At 22.9% G+C, this 21338-nt stretch overlaps 3 protein-coding genes across 3 annotated transcripts in view; 1 reads left to right on the top strand and 2 right to left on the bottom strand.

Moving 5' to 3' along the window:
• Positions 1-12480, bottom strand: part of LOC122507046 — a 52747-nt gene extending 40267 nt beyond the window's left edge. Inside the window, exons 1-2 of the mRNA XM_043619560.1 lie at positions 11920-12480; positions 7-2401 (exon numbers count right to left, since the gene is read on the bottom strand). Of these exons, the coding sequence (XP_043475495.1) occupies positions 7-91 (85 nt within the window). The 5' untranslated portion in view covers positions 92-2401; positions 11920-12480. The remainder of the gene's footprint in view (positions 1-6; positions 2402-11919) is intronic.
• A 3989-nt stretch (positions 12481-16469) lies between these two features.
• LOC122507045 (COX assembly mitochondrial protein homolog) lies at positions 16470-17833 on the top strand. Its single transcript, XM_043619558.1, has 3 exons — positions 16470-16626; positions 17292-17396; positions 17482-17833. The coding sequence occupies exons 1-3, from the start codon at positions 16521-16523 to the stop codon at positions 17718-17720; spliced, it is 450 nt and encodes a 149-aa protein (XP_043475493.1). The 5' UTR covers positions 16470-16520; the 3' UTR covers positions 17721-17833.
• Positions 17834-17867: 34 nt separating this feature from the next.
• LOC122507042 (tRNA-splicing endonuclease subunit Sen2) lies at positions 17868-21267 on the bottom strand. Its single transcript, XM_043619554.1, has 6 exons — positions 21030-21267; positions 20216-20403; positions 19847-20051; positions 18923-19573; positions 18270-18430; positions 17868-18169 (listed from the first exon to the last, which is right to left on the bottom strand). Exons 2-6 carry the CDS (start codon positions 20381-20383, stop codon positions 17990-17992), a joined length of 1365 nt encoding a protein of 454 aa, XP_043475489.1. The 5' UTR covers positions 20384-20403; positions 21030-21267; the 3' UTR covers positions 17868-17989.
• Positions 21268-21338: the final 71 nt, after the last annotated feature.

Genomic DNA, 21338 nt, shown 5'->3' with positions numbered 1-21338 from the left:
ACTCACGTATCGAGTCGCCCTTCTTCGAGGTACTTTTGTTCTTCTTGTTCTTGGGATAAATGTTACCAATCTTACTCTGCCCACAACCCATTCTGTTCGATTAAGAAGGCTTTCCGCACTTCGGAGAACCGCAGTTTCACACACAACTCACAAACACTAATCTTTTCTTTTTCCTTTCTCACACTTTTTTCATTTTCATTCGATCCCCATTCTATAATTGTTACAAATAGTGACGAAAAAATCTAAAATCTTCTTTTTATTTCCCTTGCAGCACTAATTCGTATGCACTAATTCCCTGTTCTCTAGTTTCACAATTTTTTCTTGTTTTCCTTTTTTTGCAAATTTGTCTTTATGTATATGTATAAATATAAACTTTGTACTGTGTATTTATTGCCCAAATAAATTTTTTAATATTTAAATTTTTTTCACTGAGGACTTTAATTTTTGATAGTGAGATCCAAAAAGGAGGTTCTTATTGTTTTGTATTTTAAGAACAAAGTGTATAGTGTATCGTGTGATTTCTTCTTGATGAAAAATTTCATTTTTTAGATATGTAATGTGTTTTGTTGCAAAACCTACATTTTTTCAGTCTTTCTCTTTTGGTTTGTTTTATTTTGAATATTATTTTTTTCCTTCAATCACTTGCGTCTGTACAATTGCTCTTATTTCTTTCTATTTTTATGTACATGGATAGTAGACTTTTTTTTGCCACCTTTTTTTGGGTTTTTATTTTTGGCTACCTGAATAGAGGCAGCCAATCCATTTTTGGATCTTAATACCACTCCTTTCGCCTCATTCTTGATGTATCATCTAACCAATGTCAAGCTTAACAAGTGAATCATCGTTCCCTCTCTCTGCATACATTCGCAATTCCTTAAATTGGCTATATTTCAGAAAGAAATCTCTCCTTCGCTGGCGTTTTTTTTTTTTTTGCTCCTCCTCCTCGGGGAATAATTGTCAAGGTAGAAGTAACACTTGGAAAGGAATCGCCATTTATCTCGAGATTTTCTCTTTTCTGTATTTATCTGAAAATGCTTGTTAGTTTTTCATGGTGATCTGTTTCTCAAGTTGTTTGATTTTTCTCAATTTGTTGACGTCGATGATGATGATGATGATTATGATGCTGATTATAATGCTGATTTCTTGTACAAATTTTCAAACGGAATTTATCTGAAAATGACTGTTAATTTTCCATAATGATTTTTTTTTCGAAGCAGTTTGTCGACAATGATAATGATGCTAATGATTTTCGAATTTTCGTACAGATTCTCCGGGTGTACTTTCTTAATTTATTGATAATGTTGTAGATGCTGACGAATTTTTAATTTTTGTACAGATTTTCAAAGTTTCTGTTAATTTTAGTCACATTATTTATTTATTGATGCGGCATAATGATCTACTTTTGGAAGTTGATGACGATAATGATTCTGACGATTTTTGTAGAGATTTTCCAGTTCTACTTTATTAATTTATTGACAATTTTGAAGATGCTGACGAATTTTAAATGTTTGTACAGATTTTCGGTTGTACAAATCTGAAAGTTTTTGTTAATTTTAGCCAATTTATTTATTTATTGCCGCAGAATGATGATCATGCTGCAGTATAATTTTTGAAAGTAGATGATGATAATGTTGCTGACGATTTTTTTTACAGATTTTCCAGTTGTACTTTTTAAAATGATTGATAATGTTGAAGAGCCTAACGATTTTTAAATCTTGTGTACAGATTTTCGGTGGTACTTTCTCAATTTCCGGACAATGATGATGATTTTTTGGTTCTTGTACAGATTCTCAGCTGTATTTGTCTAAAAATGTTTGTTAATTTTCCATAATTGTCTATTTGTCGAAATTTGTTGCCAATGATAATGATGCTGACAATTTTTGTACAGATGAAGATCCTAACGATTTTTAAATGTTGTGTCCAGATTTTTAGCTTTTTTTCAATTTCTTGACAATGATGATGATGCTGAGAACATTTTAGTTCCTATAAAGATTTTCGACTGTATTTATCTGCAAATGTCTGTTAGTTTTCGACAATTATCTATTTTTGAAATAATTTCTTGACGCGTTGGATTTGTTTTCGATGCTGATGATTTTTACATTCTTGTACAATTGTTACCGGTATTTTCTGAATTTCTTTCCAAGGTAATTCTGATAATTTTAAGGTTCTGGTAAAGATTTGTAGCTGTAGTTCCTCAATTTTTTTTTTTTTGATGATTTTTAGGTTCTTGTACAGATGTCAATGATGAGTATTTTTGGTTTCAGTCTTTTTGAAGGAAGAAGAGACACTGAAAATTGGAGCAAGGTGGTTCTCTTTCACAGTGAATTCGAAAGCACAATGAGCTTTTCTGAGGCGTTTTGTATGATGTGGTCCGGCGGGCAGTAGATTGCGATTATCGGATCTGCAAAAGAAAATAAACACAATGGTTATCCTCGTTTCTGGGTTTAGGTTTATTGGAGAGAATTCTATGAAAATCGAACATGTGTGTATATGTGGCTAGGATAAATAGACGAGATATTGTGTGTGAAATTTTGGAATAGCATCAGCTGCAGCAATATATGATCATTACAGTTTCTGCTATAATGTATATGTATGTGATGCGAGATGAGAAGTGGACTTGATTCAGGAAAATACAAAATGAATGTGTTTGTGTGGTGCGGAATGCGATATATATCGATTGCACAAATACGATCCATTTGTTCCAAAGATTATTTCTGACGTATAGTTGGTAGAAAGCAAATAATAACAATGGTACAGAAAGCAATAATTAATCCTCTTGATCAGAGACAAAGATTCGCGAGTTCTACGGTCGACATTTGAATTTCGAATTTTATGTCGCAATTCTTTTCGTATCTTTTTCGTATCTTGAATTGAATTTTAAAACAGAATTTTGAATCAAACAGTTTTTGATGTTTATTAAAATAGTTTGAAATAGGACATTTAGGTTTGAATTTTTAGAAATGTTTTTGGTTACATCTTTTAGTCTTGGCCTTTTTTGGTCTCTCTTTTTTCAGCTTTGATTTTTTTTTTCTCTACTCTGCCAATTATTTTAAAATGTTAACGCATGAAGAACATTCAAGGAAACTGACAGTAATTTAGATCACTAAATACATCAGTTTGCTCGATATCTTCAAGGGAACTCGAACGTTACCGATGTAATTAAATTCAAGTACGTCAGGCCAAACTGAGTTATATAGTTCCACACGTGTTTATATACATAATTTCTTCGAAAAAAACTGCAAAATTAAAAAAATAATCTATTTTCTCTTCTTCAGCAACAATTTTCGATTTTTTTCTAATTTCGCGAGACGATAAAAAATACGTTTTTGTAAACATGTTTACTAAAAGAGTGAAAATAAGGATAAATATAATAAAAAAATAAATATAAACATTGAGAAATTTGAAATATAAAATCTACGCTTTGTAGAATTGTATATTAAAGATAAATTTCAAGATGATCTTTGACCAGTAGAGAAATAATACCATGTTAAATAAAGGGAATTGGTTAAGTAGTATATATATCGTCAATTAAAGCATTTTTATTCTTTTTATCTTATCTAATAAAATGCGATGAGAGAAATGATCGGTCTTAGACAATGAAAAATATACAAACAAAATTTATAATAAAGCATGATTTTTCTTTTTTTTTATTAAAGAGAAGAAAAATTGTCTGTTATAGAAATTGGCGATGCTGTTCTTTTTTTGTTATAGAAAAAAAATTGCCTCAACTTTCTTTATGTACACAATTAGATTAATCATCAAACTTCCATTATGTACGATTTAATTGGGCAATAAAAGCGGATGCTTTTCTTTATACGAAACTTTTTCATACGGCTCGAACTAAAATGTCTTAATTTGTTACGTTTCCTCCCCTATATAGAAGGTTTACTTCCGTTTTATATAACTTATCTCCTTTTACTCCTTTCTTTCCCTTTTTATATATGATGAAGAAAAAAACTCATTACTAATACTGTATAGTGATAATATTATATTAATCAATAGTTAAAAAAATTATTATTTCTCTTTACAAAAAACTAGATCTATAGAATTATTCTACAAAAAATCTATTAAACATTTTGTAGATTAATTAATTATTTTTTTTTTGTTTCGTTTTTTCAAAGTCTAATATTGACTTTGAAGAAAATAAGAAACAAAAAAATTTAATTTAATTAATTAAATTAAATTATATTGTATTAAAAAATTATGTAAGAAGTTAAACTAAATTGATTGACTAAAAGATTTTTCGTGAATATTTGAATATTTCCATTGAAGGTAGAAATTAATTTTTTCCGTGTTTATGAAATAAAAATTTTTGTTTGTTTGGTGTACTTAAAAAAAAGTCTGTAATCTTTTGAGAGTGGAAGTTCCACCACGTTTCATAAATTCATTTTGTTACCATATGAGAAAGTCACTTAACTCTGATCAAATTTCTCGCTAGTGACCGCACGCCGTATAATTGTAAATAATTTAATTATTTCGAACCAACGAACGAAATACAAACATAACTATATATAGGAAAATTTTATTTACAATAATTCCTGAATATTATATATATTCCACGTGTTGACATAAAAAGAAAAAATTTAGAAAAAATAAAACAAGAAAAACGCAAAAAGAAAAAAATGCAAAAAGAAAAAAAGCAAAAAGAAAAAAATTAATGTAAATTAAAAATATTATTTAAACATTTTATTTAATCTTTTATTTAATATTTTTTATTAAATTATTTTACTATAATAATATAATAATGATTTTAAAAAAATAAAAATTTGTAAATTGTATAGAAATTGAAGAGTGATATTAAAAAAAAATGTTTTTTTTTTAAAAAAACTTTTTTGAAATAACACTGAAAAGTGAAATAATAACCCAATTTAATGTTACAATTAACTGTACTGGTATCATGCCTATGCAATGCATTAGAATTGTTACACGTTTGATAATAATAATCTTAATGCACTTAGTGAAGCACTTAGTAAAGTGCATTATTATTTCATCCAATCATGTGTCTTGGTTCATTTGGCAGCTGATTTATTGAATTGCAACCCCCATATTCTGTTTAAATTCGATTGCACTCGCAGTTTTCATATAGGGACAATAGAAATTTTCTTCTTTTGTTCATTTCGTTTGCATAAACAGTTTTATCTTTTATTTCCACATTTTCAAAATTTGCTGTTTTCCTTCATTTTTTATTTTTTTTTATTTTTTTATTTTTGACAATAGAATTTAACAATGTTGTCAATATTTGTTTTAAAAATTCTATTATTATATATGCAATTTTTCATATTTGCATTTCGTTTCTTATAAAAATAAAATTCATTTCTATACAATACGAAAAAATAAAATTTTTTTCTATTGAAAAAAATTGAATTTTCATAGAGAATTTATCAACAAATTTTTATTTTTTATATAATTGAATTCTCTTGGGAAATTTTAATAAAATTTTTAAAAATAATTGCATTTTTCGAGAAATTTGATGAAAATTGTATTAAAAATAATTGAAATTCTGACAAGAATTTTATTAAAAATTTTGAAAATAATTGAATTTCGGAGAAAAATTTTATTATTTATAAAGATAATTGAAATTTTGAGTTTTTATAAATTTTTAAACATATAATTGAATTTCCAAGAAAAAATTTATTACTTTTGTAAATAATTGAATTCTTGTGATGAATATATTGTTATTTATGAAAATTATTGAATTTTGCAAAGAATTTTATTACAATGCCTCAAAATAATTGAATTTTCGGAAATAATTTTCTTATTTATCTTTAATAATTGAATTCTTTCCACGAATTATTTATGTAAATAATTGAATTCTTGAGAAGAATTTTATTAAAATCTAAAAGAATAATTGAATTTTTCAAAAAAATTTAATTAAAAGTGTATGTAAAATAATCGATTTCTTTCGTCGAACAATTTTATTAAAATATTTGAAAATAATTAAATTCCTGTGAAAATTTCTAATATTTTTTGTAAATAATTGATTTTTTCGAGGAATTGGAATTAAAATTTTTAATAATAATTACATTTTTTTTGAGTAATTCCTGTAAAATTGTATTCAAAATAATTGAAACCCTGCGATGAATTTTATTATTTATAAAAATAATTGAATTGTTGCAAAGAATTTTATTAAAATTTTAAAAAATAATTGAATTCCTGAGAAGAATTTTATTATTTATGAAAATAATTGTATTCTTGCTAACGATTTTATTAGAATTTTTGAAAATAATTGAATTTCGGAGAAAAATTTTATTATTTATAAAGATAATTGAAATGGAGAAAAATTTTTGTAAATTTTTAAACATAATTGGATTTCTGCGAAGAATTTTTATTAAAATTCTTTTGAAAAAAATTGAATTGTTACGCAAAAAATTTTATTAAAATTTTTGAAAATAATTTTATTTTTTAAAGAAATTTAATTAAAAATGTATTAAAAATAATATACTTAAATTCTAATAAATAAATTGTAGCAAAGTTTATTAAAATAATTAAATTTCTTTGATAAATTTTAATAAAATTTCTAAGAATAATAACTTTTTCGAGGAATTCCATTAAAATTGTATTAAAAATAATTGAATTTTATTTGACACAAACAAATATTTATTTAATGCAGAGAAATATTTGCTGAAAAATTCATTTTTTGATTCTAATAAACGATTACTTGTCTATTATAATAGACAAATAATCGTTTATTGGAATCAAAAAATTTTTTTTTCTCAGTGTACAAATTTTTTTTTTCAATGTATTTTTTTTTTTTTTTGAGGCTTAGCCTTTTGTTTTTTGGGATTATATTCTCGAGAGATGAATGAAAAATACGTGATATTTTATTTAACCCCGTTTATCTTAAAATGCGATGACACGTTTTGTTGGAGATGTAGTCACGCGATTACTTGGCGAATTACAAACCCAGTCCCATTTCCCATTGCACAGGTCAGTTACACCTGAATCAATAATATCTGTATAGGTATATATATATATATATATATATATATATATATATATATATATATCGTGAGGTGCTCTTATGAAAATTCTTGAAATTTTCATCTTTCTTTTTTTTTTGCATTTTATCTGCAAATTTTTTACGTGGAGAAAAATTTATAATAGAATGAATTTTCATTTGACTGAATTTGACTCTTATTGAGCCAAATTTCAATTATCAGAAATTTCCCCATACAGAAGTGATCGTGGGAATTTTTATTTTTTGGAAATAGAATTTTGCAGAATTTAATCGAATTTTGAATTTATTGTAAGTAATTAGATAAGTAATAATAAATAGGCAATGATAAATAACTAAATAAATAAAAAAGTAAATATAGTATATTTCGTAACGAGTGCGAGCAGTTGTCAATTTTTGAATGAACACTTTTTTTGGAACAAACTGTATGCGAAGCGAAGCTTCGCCTACAATTTGTTCCAAAAAAAGTGCTCGTTCAAAAATTGGCAACTGCTAGCACTAGTTACGAACGATATTTTTCATAACAAGGTGCAAAAAAGTGCCCTTTTTTGCACCGCGTTATGAAAAGAATATAAATAATGTAAATAATAAATTAAACAACTAAATAAATATTTAACTAAACAACTAAATAGCGAGCACAAGACTAGGAGAAGCGGCCCCCACTCCGCTCCATCACAGTGGTGAAGGGTGGGGGGGGGGGGGGGTCGCTTCTCCTAGTCTCGTACTCGCTAGTTGACAAATTTTTTCAAGCAATTAAATTTCTACGACACTGAATCTTCGCATTTAATATAAAAATACACTTTATAAGCCAAAATATAAATAGATATTTAGAAAAATAAAATTTAATTAAAATATATTTTGGTTTTTCGCAAAAATTTGATAAAATAAAAATTGTTAGATAATTCAGCAAAATTGCGAGGCAAAATGTCAATTCAATTAAATTGCAATTCAGTTGAATGACAGTTTAATTACAAAAAAAAGAGGAAATTGGTTAAATAACAATTTGGAGCAAATGAGAATTGAGTATAAACTAAATACGCTTAAATGACAATTCAATTATACCATATAAGGGTTTATTTCCAATGAAAATGGAAAGTTTTTGGTTCAATAGCAATTTGGTGCGAAATCTCTTGTTAGGTATACATTGCAAATTTTTTAATGAATATATATGCGCACACGCAAAGTTAACATAAATTTTCTAGAAGATAAACAGAAAAATTGATTTTCACTGATTGGTATTTATAGTGTCTTTGCAAAAAGCATGTAAACGTCAATTTAATTTTTTTTTTTTTTTTTTATAACAAAAACCCCGATTTCGCGTCACTCCCATTTTCTTTTTTTTACCCCGTTAGTGGTCTCAGTCTCCACCTAATCTTTCGATCCAATTACGTAATAGGATTTTAGGTTTAACTCTTCTAGATGCGTATGTGACAAGAAATAAATTTCAAAAATTGAAAAAAGAAAATCACTATATATTTACACCCTTTGACAATATTTTACACGTGTTCCAAATTAATTTTGCGCGAAAGTTCTAGATATGTGTATATGGTTTCTTTGAATATTGTTTTGTATTTTTTTAAAAAAAAAGGTTAAAAGTGTAATGTAGACAGAGGTAGAAAAATTAAAAGTTAATAATAAAAAACTGAAAATTTAAAATAAAAAAAAGAATACTTTTTTTAATATGAGGGTAAATAATATAAATTTAATTTTTAATAATTTAAACAATATTATTAATAATAAATAAATAACTAAATAATAATAATAATGTAATATTGTACCTAACGTCCCCTCTCTGTCTTTGCTTTTTAACGCATGCGCGCTGATCTAACGCCCCCTCTTAACGCATGCGCGCTCACCTAAAGTCCCCTCGTATGTATAATTTTATTTTCGGTTCGAAATTTTTTATTTGTCGCGATTTATGTTTAATAATAATAATTAATTTTAATATGGTCTACAATAAAAAAGAAATATATAACAAAAAATAATAATAAAACGAACGAATAAATAAATATATAATAATAATATAAAATTAAAAAAAAATGTTATAACAATAAATAATAATAATAATAATAATAATAACAATGGTAAAAAAAAAGTAAAAAAGTATCGAAAGTAAAATAATACTTTAAAATAAACTAAATAAACAAAAAAATAAATAATAATAATAATAATACCTAACAATAAAAAATATTTTTATAAATATATAAAATAATATTTTGTATAATAATTATTTATTATAATAATAATAATGATATTTTTTTGCCATATTTGATAATTAAATGAATAGACAATGTTTGTATATGTTATGAATAATATTTCTATCTTAGGACTATAAATTTAGAAAGGAATTTGATGATATAAGTTCAAAATTAACTCAGGTGTAACCTTGACTTAATATAAATATATTTACGCGCCGGATGCTGGAAAAATCAGTCTCTGGAAAGTACAAAGACCCTTCAAAATTATTTAAATCCCTCTTAATAAAAATTTATTGGAATTTTTAAACTGAATTTTATTTGAATTCTCACATATGGGGATAGAAATATTTTTTTGACCTTTTGCAATATTAAATTACACGTGACCTTTTTTTAAAAAAAGGCCTATATTATTATATCTATAACAATACTTTAATAATCGAATTTTTTTATTCGCTTTTCAATTTTTTAATTAAATTATCTCCCAGAAAGGAATTGCATCTAGTGTTTTAATAAAAATTAGATTTCATTTCATGTTCACTCGGACGTATACAACTCATTAGTATTTTATTATTTCATTACATTTCTCTCTCTCACTCTCTATATAGCTGTAAAAAAAATAAAAAGGATATTTTTTAATGAGTGTAACGTCATTAAAAAGTTTTTTTTTTAATTTTATTTTTCAAATAAATTATGAATAGATTTGTAAATTTAATTTTTGGTTTTTGAGTAAATAATGAGCGTTTCTTTTTTTTTTAACCCTTTGGCTATAAATTTATTCCTACTTTCGTAAAGAAGTTTTCTATTTTCGCGATAACGATCTTTTTTAATTAATTTAAGTTGAATTGGAATGAATTTTTATAAAGAAATTTATTCTGATAAATTAAATTTTTAATTAAAAATTAAAAATTAAATTTATTCAAATTAACAAATTATTTTCGTTAAATTGTTAAGTACTACCTTTTGTTAATAATAAATTATTGATTATTAATTATTTATTATCATTAACAAAAGGTTAATCAACTTTATTAATTAATTTATTTATAATAATTTATTAATTAATTTATTTATAATAATTTATTAATTAATTTATTCGTAAATAAAGTTGATTAACCTTTTTTTAATGATAAATTATTAATAAATTATTATCAATAAAATAATTAATAATTCAATTGTTAATTGTTTATTAATTAATAAATTGTGATTAAAAAATATATTATTGTAATCGGAATTAATGACGATGATCAGAAAATTAAGTTATTTCTTAATTATACATAAATATTGTATTTGTTGATGCTAAAATTAGTAATTATCAATAACAATTTAGACTTAATGATAATTAAGTGATAAATAAATTCGAGAAAAATATTGCAGAAAAAAACAAATACATAAATACAAATTAAAAGTTAAATATAAACTCAACAAAACAAGTTTAAAATAAAAAATTTAAATACAATTGAAATGATATAAATTTGAAAATGGAAAATACAACAATGAAAGTAAATATTTATTTGATTCAAGCAAATATTTTTTTGATGCAAGTAAATATTTATTTGATACAAGGAAATATTTATTTAATGCAAGTAAATAGTTATTTGATGCAAGTAAATATTTATTTCACACAAATAAATATTTATTTGGTACAAGGAAATATTTATTTGATATAGTCAAATATTTAATTTATACAAGGAAATATTTATTTCATACAAGGAAATATTTATTTCATACAAGGAAATATTTATTTGACACAAGGAAATATTTATTTGATACAAATAAATATTTGATAAAATTCAGGTAATTTTTTTTTTTGAATAAAATATTTTTTATTTAGTGAACAATATAAATTCAAAAATAGAAAATACACGACTGAAAAAATGTATTTTATTCAAATAAACAATTTCTCGTCTAGTATGAAATAATTATTAACTTCAGGCAAATAATTTTTATTAAAATCACATAAATTATATTTGAACCAATAATTTTAGTATTTGAAGCAAATAGCATTTAATCGACTTAAATAAAATTTATTTCATACATGTAAATATTTATTTAACACAAGTAAATATTTATTTGCCACGAGTAAATATTTACTTGAATTAAATCATTTTTATTTAAATGAAATAAATTGTATTTGAAGTTGAACCAATAATATTAGTATTTATGAAGCAAGTAGCATTTAAATGACTTAAATAAAATTTATTTGATAGATACAAGTAAATATTTATGTGGTATAAGTAAACATTTATTTGATACAAATAAATAATTATTTGATAATTGACAGTTAAATGTTTATTTGAAAATAAATTTTTTCTAACTGAATAATACAATTTCAAAAATAGAAAATATAACCCTGAAATAAAAAATTTATTCGATTTTAATAAACAATTACTTGTTTATTATCAAATAAATAAATAGTTTAATTAAATAATTTTTATCGAAATCAAATAAATTCGAGAATAAATTTGTAAATATTTCTTTAATGCAAGTAAATATTTTTTTGATGCAAGTAAATATTTCTTTGATACAAGTAAATATTTCTTTGATACAAGTAAATATTTCTTTAATACAAGTAAATATTTATTTGCATCGAATAATTTTTTCTTCAACGGTGAAAAGAATTTTCAAAAATCAAAAATACAAACACAATAATACAAATTCAATAATAGAAATTTAAAGATAAAGAGAATACTGCAACAAATTCTGATTGTGTAAAATATGCGAACAGACAAAATCTACTTTAATTACATTCGAGAATCTTTTAATACATACTCTGAATATTTAACGATGGGATCAGCAACAGTTTGTGTGTGGCAATTTAAAAGAATCCAAAGATCACTTTAATCACTAAAAATAGTTTTTTTTTTGTAGAAAGAGCATAACATTTTTAGAGAGAAAAACAAATTTTTTTTTGGTAATTAATAGCAGTAAATTTTTGAAAGTTCTTATTTTAGTATTCCGGTGTTTCTCTCTTCTCTCCTTTCGAATTTATTCGCACTATTGCAGTTCAGTTCCTTTTTTTTGTTTCTTATTTCTTTTTTTTTCTTATTTTTATTTTAAAAATTAATTTTAATATTTGAATGCAAAACAATTTTTAATTTTCACCACGACGACGACGTACGATGTGAATAATACACAATGTACGTACGTGCGTCGATGTGATTGTATGCATACACATCCACGAGGTATTATTTACCGTTTATTTTCTTTTAAATATTTTTTAGATTTTTAAATAAGCAACGTAAATTGCGCGATTTTTTTTTTGTTTTTTATTATATATATATTGTAAAGAAAAGATACACTCAGTTCGAGGCTCCAGAATCGACTGGCAAGAATTGCCAGGAAATTTTGCACATGCGCATTTCTTTTGACAAAAGTTCAAACCTTGTGGTGTCACATGAAATACGGCGCGGGATAAATACTACATAAGATTTTTTTTGTCTTTTATACTTCTCTCCATGTTATATCTGTAAATATATTTTTTTTATTAAAAAATCTATAGACTCGGAATTTTTTTTTTCTGAGGAAAAATAAATTTCTCTATAACAACGAAAGTTATGACTGAAGCAAATAAATATTTCGTTGATATAGTGAAATTAGGAAATGTACGATTTTTTATTCAAAATCTACATTTGGAATTTTTTTTCTGGTACATTTTGAACTTAAGTTTTTTGAAAATTAAAATTAATAGTAAAAATCTTTTTATATTATTATTATTTTTTTTTTTTTTTTGAGTTTTTAAACTTGGGAATTTTTTTATACGAGGTAAGAAATATAAAATAACTTTTACTACTTACGAAGTAAAATCCAAACTGTTTGAAATATCTGCGCATCAAGTAATACTATTTTCAGATTTTTAATAGCAAATTTTACTATTTCCAGAGTTAATTTTTGTATATTTTTTTTCAATTTTCTTCGAACGTAGTACAAATTTATTTCCAGAGTAAAGTTTAATACGTATAATAAAGTAAATTTTCTCAAATTTTGGTAAAGTAATTTTCTTCGTAAGTATAGGAAAAGTAAGTAGTAAAAATTTTGGAAATATTTATTTTTTACTAGTAAATTTTCCTATTTTTGAACATAATTTCACAAAGTGCGAATAGTAAATTTTACTAATTTTTACTGAAGCTTCATTCGAATATTATGAAATTTACTCTGATTTTTAGTATCAATGACGATTTTTAATATCAACTTTTACTATATTTTTGGACTATTCACTAATTTTTGTTTTCTAAAAAAGTAAAATTTCTAGAAACAACAATTTTTAGTAGTAAATTTTACTACTTTTATAAAGGAAATTTTACTAATTTTAACTTACTACGGATATTAAAAAATTTACTCTGAATTTAAAAATTTTTAATAGCAAATTTTACTATTTGAATAGTTAATTTTTGTATACAAATATTTTTAGTTTTTTTCGAACGTAGATTAAAAATAATTATTTCAAGAGTAAATTCTAAATTTTACTTTTTTCTAAAGTAAATTTCTCTAATTTTTGTAAAAAGATTTTCTTCGTAAGTAGTAAAAGTAAATAGTAAAATTTCTGGAAATAACAATTTTCAATAGTAAATTTTACTATTTTTCAGAGGAAATTTTAGTAAATTTTACTAATTTTTACTGAAATTTACTTCGGATATAGTAAAATTCATGAAATTTGAAAATAAAAAAAAATAATACACCTAATAAAATCTAAAAAAAAAATCGATTCCAAATTTAGAAAAATTATAAACTACTAAAAAAGATAAATAACAAATTTATTTATAAGAGATGTATTTAAGTAATTATTATTTAATAGAAATTATTATTTTCTTTTAATTTTGAATTGTTTTGATAAATAATTCTAATATGAAGTATTTTTTTTTGTTTCAGGTGAGTCAAAAAATCATAAGTTACCTGTCGACTTTATTTCGTAAGTTAATATTTACATTGAAATATACCAATTTTTTTAATTATATTTTACAAATAAAATATAATTAACATCAAAGGAATAATTAAAATTTTCTGATTCATTTATATTTAGCGAAAAATATCAGCCTCCGCGGTATTTTTATTCGATTGATAATTAATTAAATTGAAAAACAAAATCGCAAAAATTCCTTTTTGCAAAATTTCCTTTTTATTTTTAAATAATTTTTATTGTTTTATTTTCTTATATAGAAAAATTAAATGGTTTCTGAATTAAATTTAAATTTAAACTATAAATAAACTAAAAAATAAATAAAAAGGCAAATAAAAATATAAAAAAATAATTTGATAAATGAATAATAAATAAATAAATAAATAAATAAATAAATGAAAATAAAATAATAATAAACTAAAAATAAAAAATCAGGAGTAATATAACAGGAATTGTTCATTTGTTAATTGTTAACATTGAATAATAACAATAATTATTTGTTATATAAATTGTTAATAAAATTTATTAATACAATTAACAATGTTTTTATTTTTTTTTAAATTTTTTAAATATTAATTAACAAAAACAAAATAAAAAACAATTAACATTAAAAATGCTAAAACATGATTTTAATATTTTCTTCATCTGAAAAAATAAATAGAAATGAAAATTTATTATCAACAATAATAATTTTGTTTTTTTTTCTTATTTTATTATTTATTTATCTCTAAAAACAAAAAAGTGAATATTTCTCCTAAATTACAATAGACTTTTATAAGTACCTAAATTACTATTAAAGTTTACAATAAAAAATGCTTCTGTAATTTAAAATCTAGACCAATGCAAAGGTTACTTTAGTTTAGGAATTGACCTGATTAGCAATAAATTAAGTTTAGTAAACCGCAGAGAATAGCTTAGGAAAATTATATATATTGCACAAATTGTATATATACACTGTTTTGCACTTAATTTTGCAAATAAAAAAAGCAAAAGCGCTAAAAGATAAAATCCATTATCAACTATATTACATTTTTAAATTTTATTTAAAAAAAAAAAAAAATTTTTAATTTGAAGTAAACAAAAAAAAGATGTAAAAATAAAAAGTAATTTATAATTTTTTCTTGAAACAATTTTTTTCGTTATTATATATTTATTATCAAATGTATTAAATTCTAAAACTAATTTATTAAAAGGTAAAAATTTGATTACTAAGTATAAAATTTGAAGTAAACAAAAAAAGATGTAAAAATAAAAGTAATTTATAATTTTTTCTTGAAACAATTTTTTTCTTATATACGAATTCTTTTTGATAAGAGAAAAAATTCTAATCACGTTCAATTCAAGAAAGTCATGGAATCGATAGGGGTTAGTGTATTTAAAAAAAAACGTGATAAGAAACTTTAAGGAAGACATTAGGTGAATGTATAAATAATCGATGGTTTTAAGCAAAAATTCTCCGAGTTTTAAATTTAAAAAAATCTAATCAACAATTATCACCAAAAACAAATTCTTTAAAATTAAAATAAAATTATTTTCTTTTTTATTTTAGAATTAAAAATATTTTTTTTTAAATAAAAATAAAATTATCTTCTTTGTTACTACCTATTAAAAATTTGTTTAATAATAATAATTACTGAAATAATAATAATTTTTAAATTGCAAAAAAATGACAAAAAAATATTTTGCAAAAAAAAAATAATTGTTATAAAAAGTAAAATTGAATAATCCGTAATTAATAATAAAATAATAATAATGTTAGTTATAATAATAATAATAAATAATTAATAATAATTAATTAATTAAAGAAGAATGGTTGAAATAAATTAAAATTTTTTAATTAAATTTAAAACAAAAATGAAAATTTTTTATTCTATTTATTTAAAATAAACATTTCAAATTCACCCTTAAAATTGTGCCCCTTGTAAAATCTCTCTTAACTTCCATGTATAACGGTTTGCAGTCTTTAGGCGCACTGTTTAAAGTATAAAAAGTATTTTAATTTTTTTTTAAATAAATTTCTTTATGCGTAATCAATAGTAAAAAAAATTGCTGTTGCGATTTTCGTATTAAAAAATAAATTATTTTTTATGAACTCTATAATTTATTTAAAATAGGGATCTATACTTTATTTGAAATATCGATGTTGAGACGTAATTTTTTACTGTGAATTGTGAATTGGACCTAGTGATTTTAGATTTGCTTTATGGCGAGAAATTCAAAATTTGAAGTATATAATTAACTTCTTTTTAATTATATGCATTGAATTATCCAAAAAAAAATACTTTATCTCGGTAAGTGTTATATTTTTTTTAAATTTGTATTTTTGTTAAATTTTTTTTTCTTGCAAAGTTGTGTAAGAAAATTTTTTCTGTAAAATTGTGTAAAATTTTCTACGTTTTAGCATTGTAAACAAGCCTTAATAGAGCAATAACTGTTTAGATAGAGGAAAATTTTTATTATCATATTTTAGTTGACAATGGTCGATTCACAAAAAGAATCTTCGCAAAATGCAGAAAAAAGCCAGAAACCTAGAGAAAAAACAGTTCTTCGACATAGTCTTTCAGGAGGACCACATGGATTAGGTAGGAATATTAATTAAATAATTTATTTCACACACAAATTTCTCAAAAATGTTACGTAGAGGTTATAATTTTTTATTAAAAAGAAAAACATTGTAAATTTAATTTTAATAATAATAAAATTTTATTTTTGCTAATTGCTTCTTCTCTACAAACAATTTTATCGCAAATTTTTTTAAGTTTAAATTAACGTTAATTTAATTCTAATTTAATTCAAATTTCAATTCCTGAATAAAAAAATTTATTAATTAATAAATTATCTAATTTTCAGATAAAAATTAATTATTGATAAATTATTCAATTTTCGAATAATAAATTAATTTTATAAAAAATAATTATTGATAAATTATTCAATTGTCGAATTAAAATTAATTTATTAAAAATGTAATAAAAGTTAATTATTGATAAATTATTAAATTTTCAAATAAAAAATAATTCAATTAAAGTAATTCAATAAAAATTGTTAATAATATTAAAATTTTAGTAAAAGTCAATTATTGATAAATTATTCAATTCTCAAATAAAAATTGTTAATTTAATAAAAGTTTAGTAAACATAAATTATTCAATTTTCGAATAAAAATTATTAATTTAATAAAAGTTTAATAAAAATTAATTTTTTGATAAAAATGATAATAAGAATTAATTATCGACAAAAATTATTTTTAGGCGATCCGGATGATAAATTTTTGAGAAAAATAGAATCAGATGTGCTTATTCAAGAGAAAATTAGATACCTTTCTAGGAAAGAAAAGTGCGCAGATGTATCGATAGGTAATTGAAAAATTATAAATTATTTGATAATTTTAATAGAAAAATTGAAAAATAATTTTAAATATTGTTTTTGTTTCAATTATAGAATTTGGCAAATGCAGCAAGGATGCTGGATTACTAATGCCTTGGAAGTGCAGAGAAGAAAATTCTAAACTTCAAGAATGTCTAAAATATTGGTTTAATAATCAGGAATTTAGAGATTACTGTACAGAGCAATATTTAAGTGAGCGAAGTGAATATCGAAGAACAGGAATTCCCCCAAAGAAACTTGATCGAAAAACAAAAGTTTGGATAGATAATCCTGAAACTCAAACTCAACAGTAATTTCTAATTTAAATAATTAATATTAAATATTTAAAATTTTTAATAATGTATATAAAAGCGTGTAAATAAAAGTACAGAAATAGACACAAATTCTATCAAAATATATAAATATATATTTTTCTTGGTTTATTAACAAAAATTTTTCTTCTCTTAATTAACTATTAAAGAAAGAGGATATTTTCTTTCTCCTTTTTAATTTTGTAATTTTTTTGAGAAATGTTTTTCAAAACATTTTTTTGAGAATTGGTTTTCGAAAAAAAATTTTTTTCTTATGCCGAATCTTCCTCGTCTTCAGATGGAACAAGAGAGGATGCTGTAGACTTCTTATTAATTCTCCATCGCCTCATTAATATTTCTTTGACCGTGAAATCGGATAATTTTTCAAGAGCCACTAAATGATTTTCTCTAGGAACTGAATCCGGCCACATAACTTGAGCCAAAAGAATTTCCTGTGCATATTAAAAATTAGAATTATTATTATTGGAAAATGAAAAAAAGTTTAGTGAACTTCATTATTATTTTTATTAAAAAAATTGTAAAATTTTATACCTTTGCGGCTGATTCTGCTAATCGTTCCATTCCCATAAGATCTTTGAGATTCATTCTTCGCATTGCTTTCTCGGGAATTCTTTTTAATGTTGTCTCGTCAATAACGTCAACGAGAACAATGTAGGATGCGTGATAAAATGGTGGTCCTTGTTTGTACAGTACTTTTTTGGAAAATTGAAAAAAATTTCAATTAATTTAACTTTTTATTTTTAGAAAAAAATTAATTTTAGTTATTTAATTTTAATTTCAATTATTTGCTTTTTTATATTTTTTGACAAAAAATAATTGAATTTGAATTTAAAATTGAATTTATTTTATAATAATTGAATTCTTGAATCATTTTCAAAAAATTATTATTTATAAATTATTTAGAGAATAATTTTACTTTAAAATTTGAAAAAGAATTGAATTTTGACGTCGGTGAAATTCACAGGATTTACAATCAACGATTTAGAAAAAAAATTATTTTTCTGTTTAAATATCGATCAATTTTTGTTTAGAAGTTGTTTTACGTATTTTCCTGATCAAATATTTTTAAAAAATTCTTTCGTAACAAAATTTCCAGGTGCAGGGAAAATATGAAAATTATTTCAACAAAACGAAAGTTAATTTTTGTAGCAACCCTGATAAAAAATAAATACAAATATACTCACAAAAATCACCTCCAAATTTGAGTCCAGGTTTAACAACCCAACCTTTGCTCCGAAAATAATGATAGATTACGTATTTTTGTATAAAATAAATATCATCACGACAAAATTGATCCCAAATTTCTTCGATAGAAAGTATTTTTCCACGAAAATCCATGACACGCAAACAACCAAGTGCAAAGACAAGAAAGAAACTTTCTTCAAATGTTAAATGAAGACTTTCTTTTACTGGAAAACCGTCATCTTCAATTCTCGGTCTAATTTCATTGAGATAATTTTCATTCTCCGAATCGCTGTCCGGTAATATTAAAACTTTTCTAATATCAATGTCATTATTTTCCTCCTCTGATGAAAAGTCCAATTCATCCCTTTGCGATGAATCTTGACGTTTTTTATTAAATTCCTCCTTGGAAATTTCGACAATATCCTCATCTTCGGCTGAATCGAGAATAATTTCGTCTACTTGCTTGTCGGTGGATTTCGACTGTTTTGCCTGTGGTTCTTTATTTTCATCGAGAATTTCAATATCATTGTCTAGACTTCGTTTTCCATGTTGTTGAAGTTTTGTATTTTTATCGGCAACTATTTCAATTATATCCGATAGTTTGGAGTTTTGTGCTTTTGAAGTTTTCGACGTTTTTCCAGACAGACCGGCTGTTGAGTTAATTTTAATTTTAATGATGATAATTAAATTATTAAATTATATAAAATATCAAAAAAATGATCAATTTTCCAAATCAAAATGTTTGACAACATTTTGACTTGGAGAATCGATAATTTTCTTGATATTTTGTATTCAATTTTACTGAGTGATAAATTCTATTTCTATCTAATTGAATTTAATAATTAATTAATAAATTTGAAAATTAAATCATTTCATTGTAATCTGACTTTTTGTAAAAAATATTGTACTCGAAAGAAACATACAAGTTCCTGGTTGACTTTGATCATCTTCATTAATAATTTTTTCCATTTCGTTCTCGGTTTGAAATTCTTCACTCAATTCCTTTACTTCCCTCATCCATTGTAATCTTTGTAGCCATTGTCTCTCTTTGATTACTGGAGGTGCTCCATAACGTGCTTTTCCAAATGTAGGATAACTTCTCGAGAGTGATCCTTTTCCAAAAAAGCCCTTAAATTAAATTTTACATTAATAAAATAATACAAATATAAATTTAAATAATTAAATAATTAAAAGAGAACTAAAATTCCCGAAAAAAGGGATTTCCCTTTTTTTTGGGAATTTTAATTCTTCTCTTTAATTTTAGAAAATGGAATTAATTAATTTCCAAATACCATAGAATGAATTGCTGACATATCATCCGGTTCAGCGATGCAGGTACCTAATGAACTTAATTGTGCAGTAAATATAATTAACTCGCCATTTTCATCGAAAATTATGGGATAAGATTGTTTATGCTCCAATCTTGCTCTAGGTTTCTTCTTTGGTTCACGTAATTCCATTCTTAATTGAAAAATAATACCTAAAAATTAAAAAAAAATTATTGTTTATTGTTCACTGTATTTTTCTATTGTTTGTAATATTTAAATATTATTTTTAACACTGAATATTTTGTATATTCAGCACTAATTAATTCAACTTCAATTATTTTCTAAATTTTTAATAAAATTCTCCACAACAATTTAATTATTTTGACGAATTAAAAAAAATCTTCGCAAAAATTCAATTATTTAAAAAAAAAAAATTCTTCTCAGGAATTAAATTACTTTTAAAATATAATAAAATTCTTCGCAGAAATTCAATTATTTTGATGAATTAAAAAAAATATTCGCAAAAATTCAATTATTTTCAAAGCTTTAATAAAATGAATTAAATACAATTTTGAGAAGAATTTAATTATTTTCCAAAAATTTTAATAAAATTTAATAATCAAATGTTTAATTTCAATTATTAATAAACAGGATTATTTTTAAAATAATTCCTAATACCTATTTCTATACATTCAATAAAATTTGTAACCTCACTATTGATTTTAATATTCAATAATATTTTTAAAGAAATAAATACTAATAATTGAATTTTCAGTAATATTGAAAATTAAATTAATTAAAGTAATTAAGAATTAAATAAATAATTGAAAATACTAACTTGAACTTTAGTAACAAGTAAATGAAGTAAATATAATATATAACCTCAAAAATTACGTCTGACTTGAATTTCATAAATTTTTGTTATCACAAAATACTTTTTTTATGTACATAAATTTATTCCATCTCTTTTTAATGTCTAGTTAAATTTAAAAATTTTTAAATTCTAAAATTTTAATTAAAAGTACTTTAAAACAAAACAAATAGTTAACAATTGTTTACTATAATTACTATCACAACAAAATGCTATCAGCTGACTGACCGGCAACGGAAGTGAACATAGGGAACGGAAGTATTCACTTAAATTCCG

Source organism: Leptopilina heterotoma, unplaced genomic scaffold (genome assembly GCF_015476425.1).
Source record: "Leptopilina heterotoma isolate Lh14 unplaced genomic scaffold, ASM1547642v1 Lhet_44, whole genome shotgun sequence".
In the NCBI taxonomy this organism is placed as follows: Eukaryota; Metazoa; Arthropoda; class Insecta; order Hymenoptera; family Figitidae; genus Leptopilina; species Leptopilina heterotoma.
Note: the sequence above shows the minus strand (reverse complement) of the source record. Positions and strands in the feature narration are given on the sequence as shown.

Coding starts and splice junctions, on each gene's coding strand:
- LOC122507045 (XM_043619558.1), top strand. CDS start 16,521: ATGGTCGATTCACAAAAAGAATCTTCGCAAAATGCAGAAAAAAGCCAG. Junction 16,627..17,291: donor AGGAGGACCACATGGATTAG/GTAGGAATATTA, acceptor AATTATTTTTAG/GCGATCCGGATGATAAATTT. Junction 17,397..17,481: donor GTGCGCAGATGTATCGATAG/GTAATTGAAAAA, acceptor TTTCAATTATAG/AATTTGGCAAATGCAGCAAG.
- LOC122507042 (XM_043619554.1), bottom strand. CDS start 20,383: ATGGAATTACGTGAACCAAAGAAGAAACCTAGAGCAAGATTGGAGCAT. Junction 19,574..19,846: donor TCAAAGTCAACCAGGAACTT/GTATGTTTCTTT, acceptor TTAACTCAACAG/CCGGTCTGTCTGGAAAAACG. Junction 18,431..18,922: donor CAAATTTGGAGGTGATTTTT/GTGAGTATATTT, acceptor TTTCCAAAAAAG/TACTGTACAAACAAGGACCA.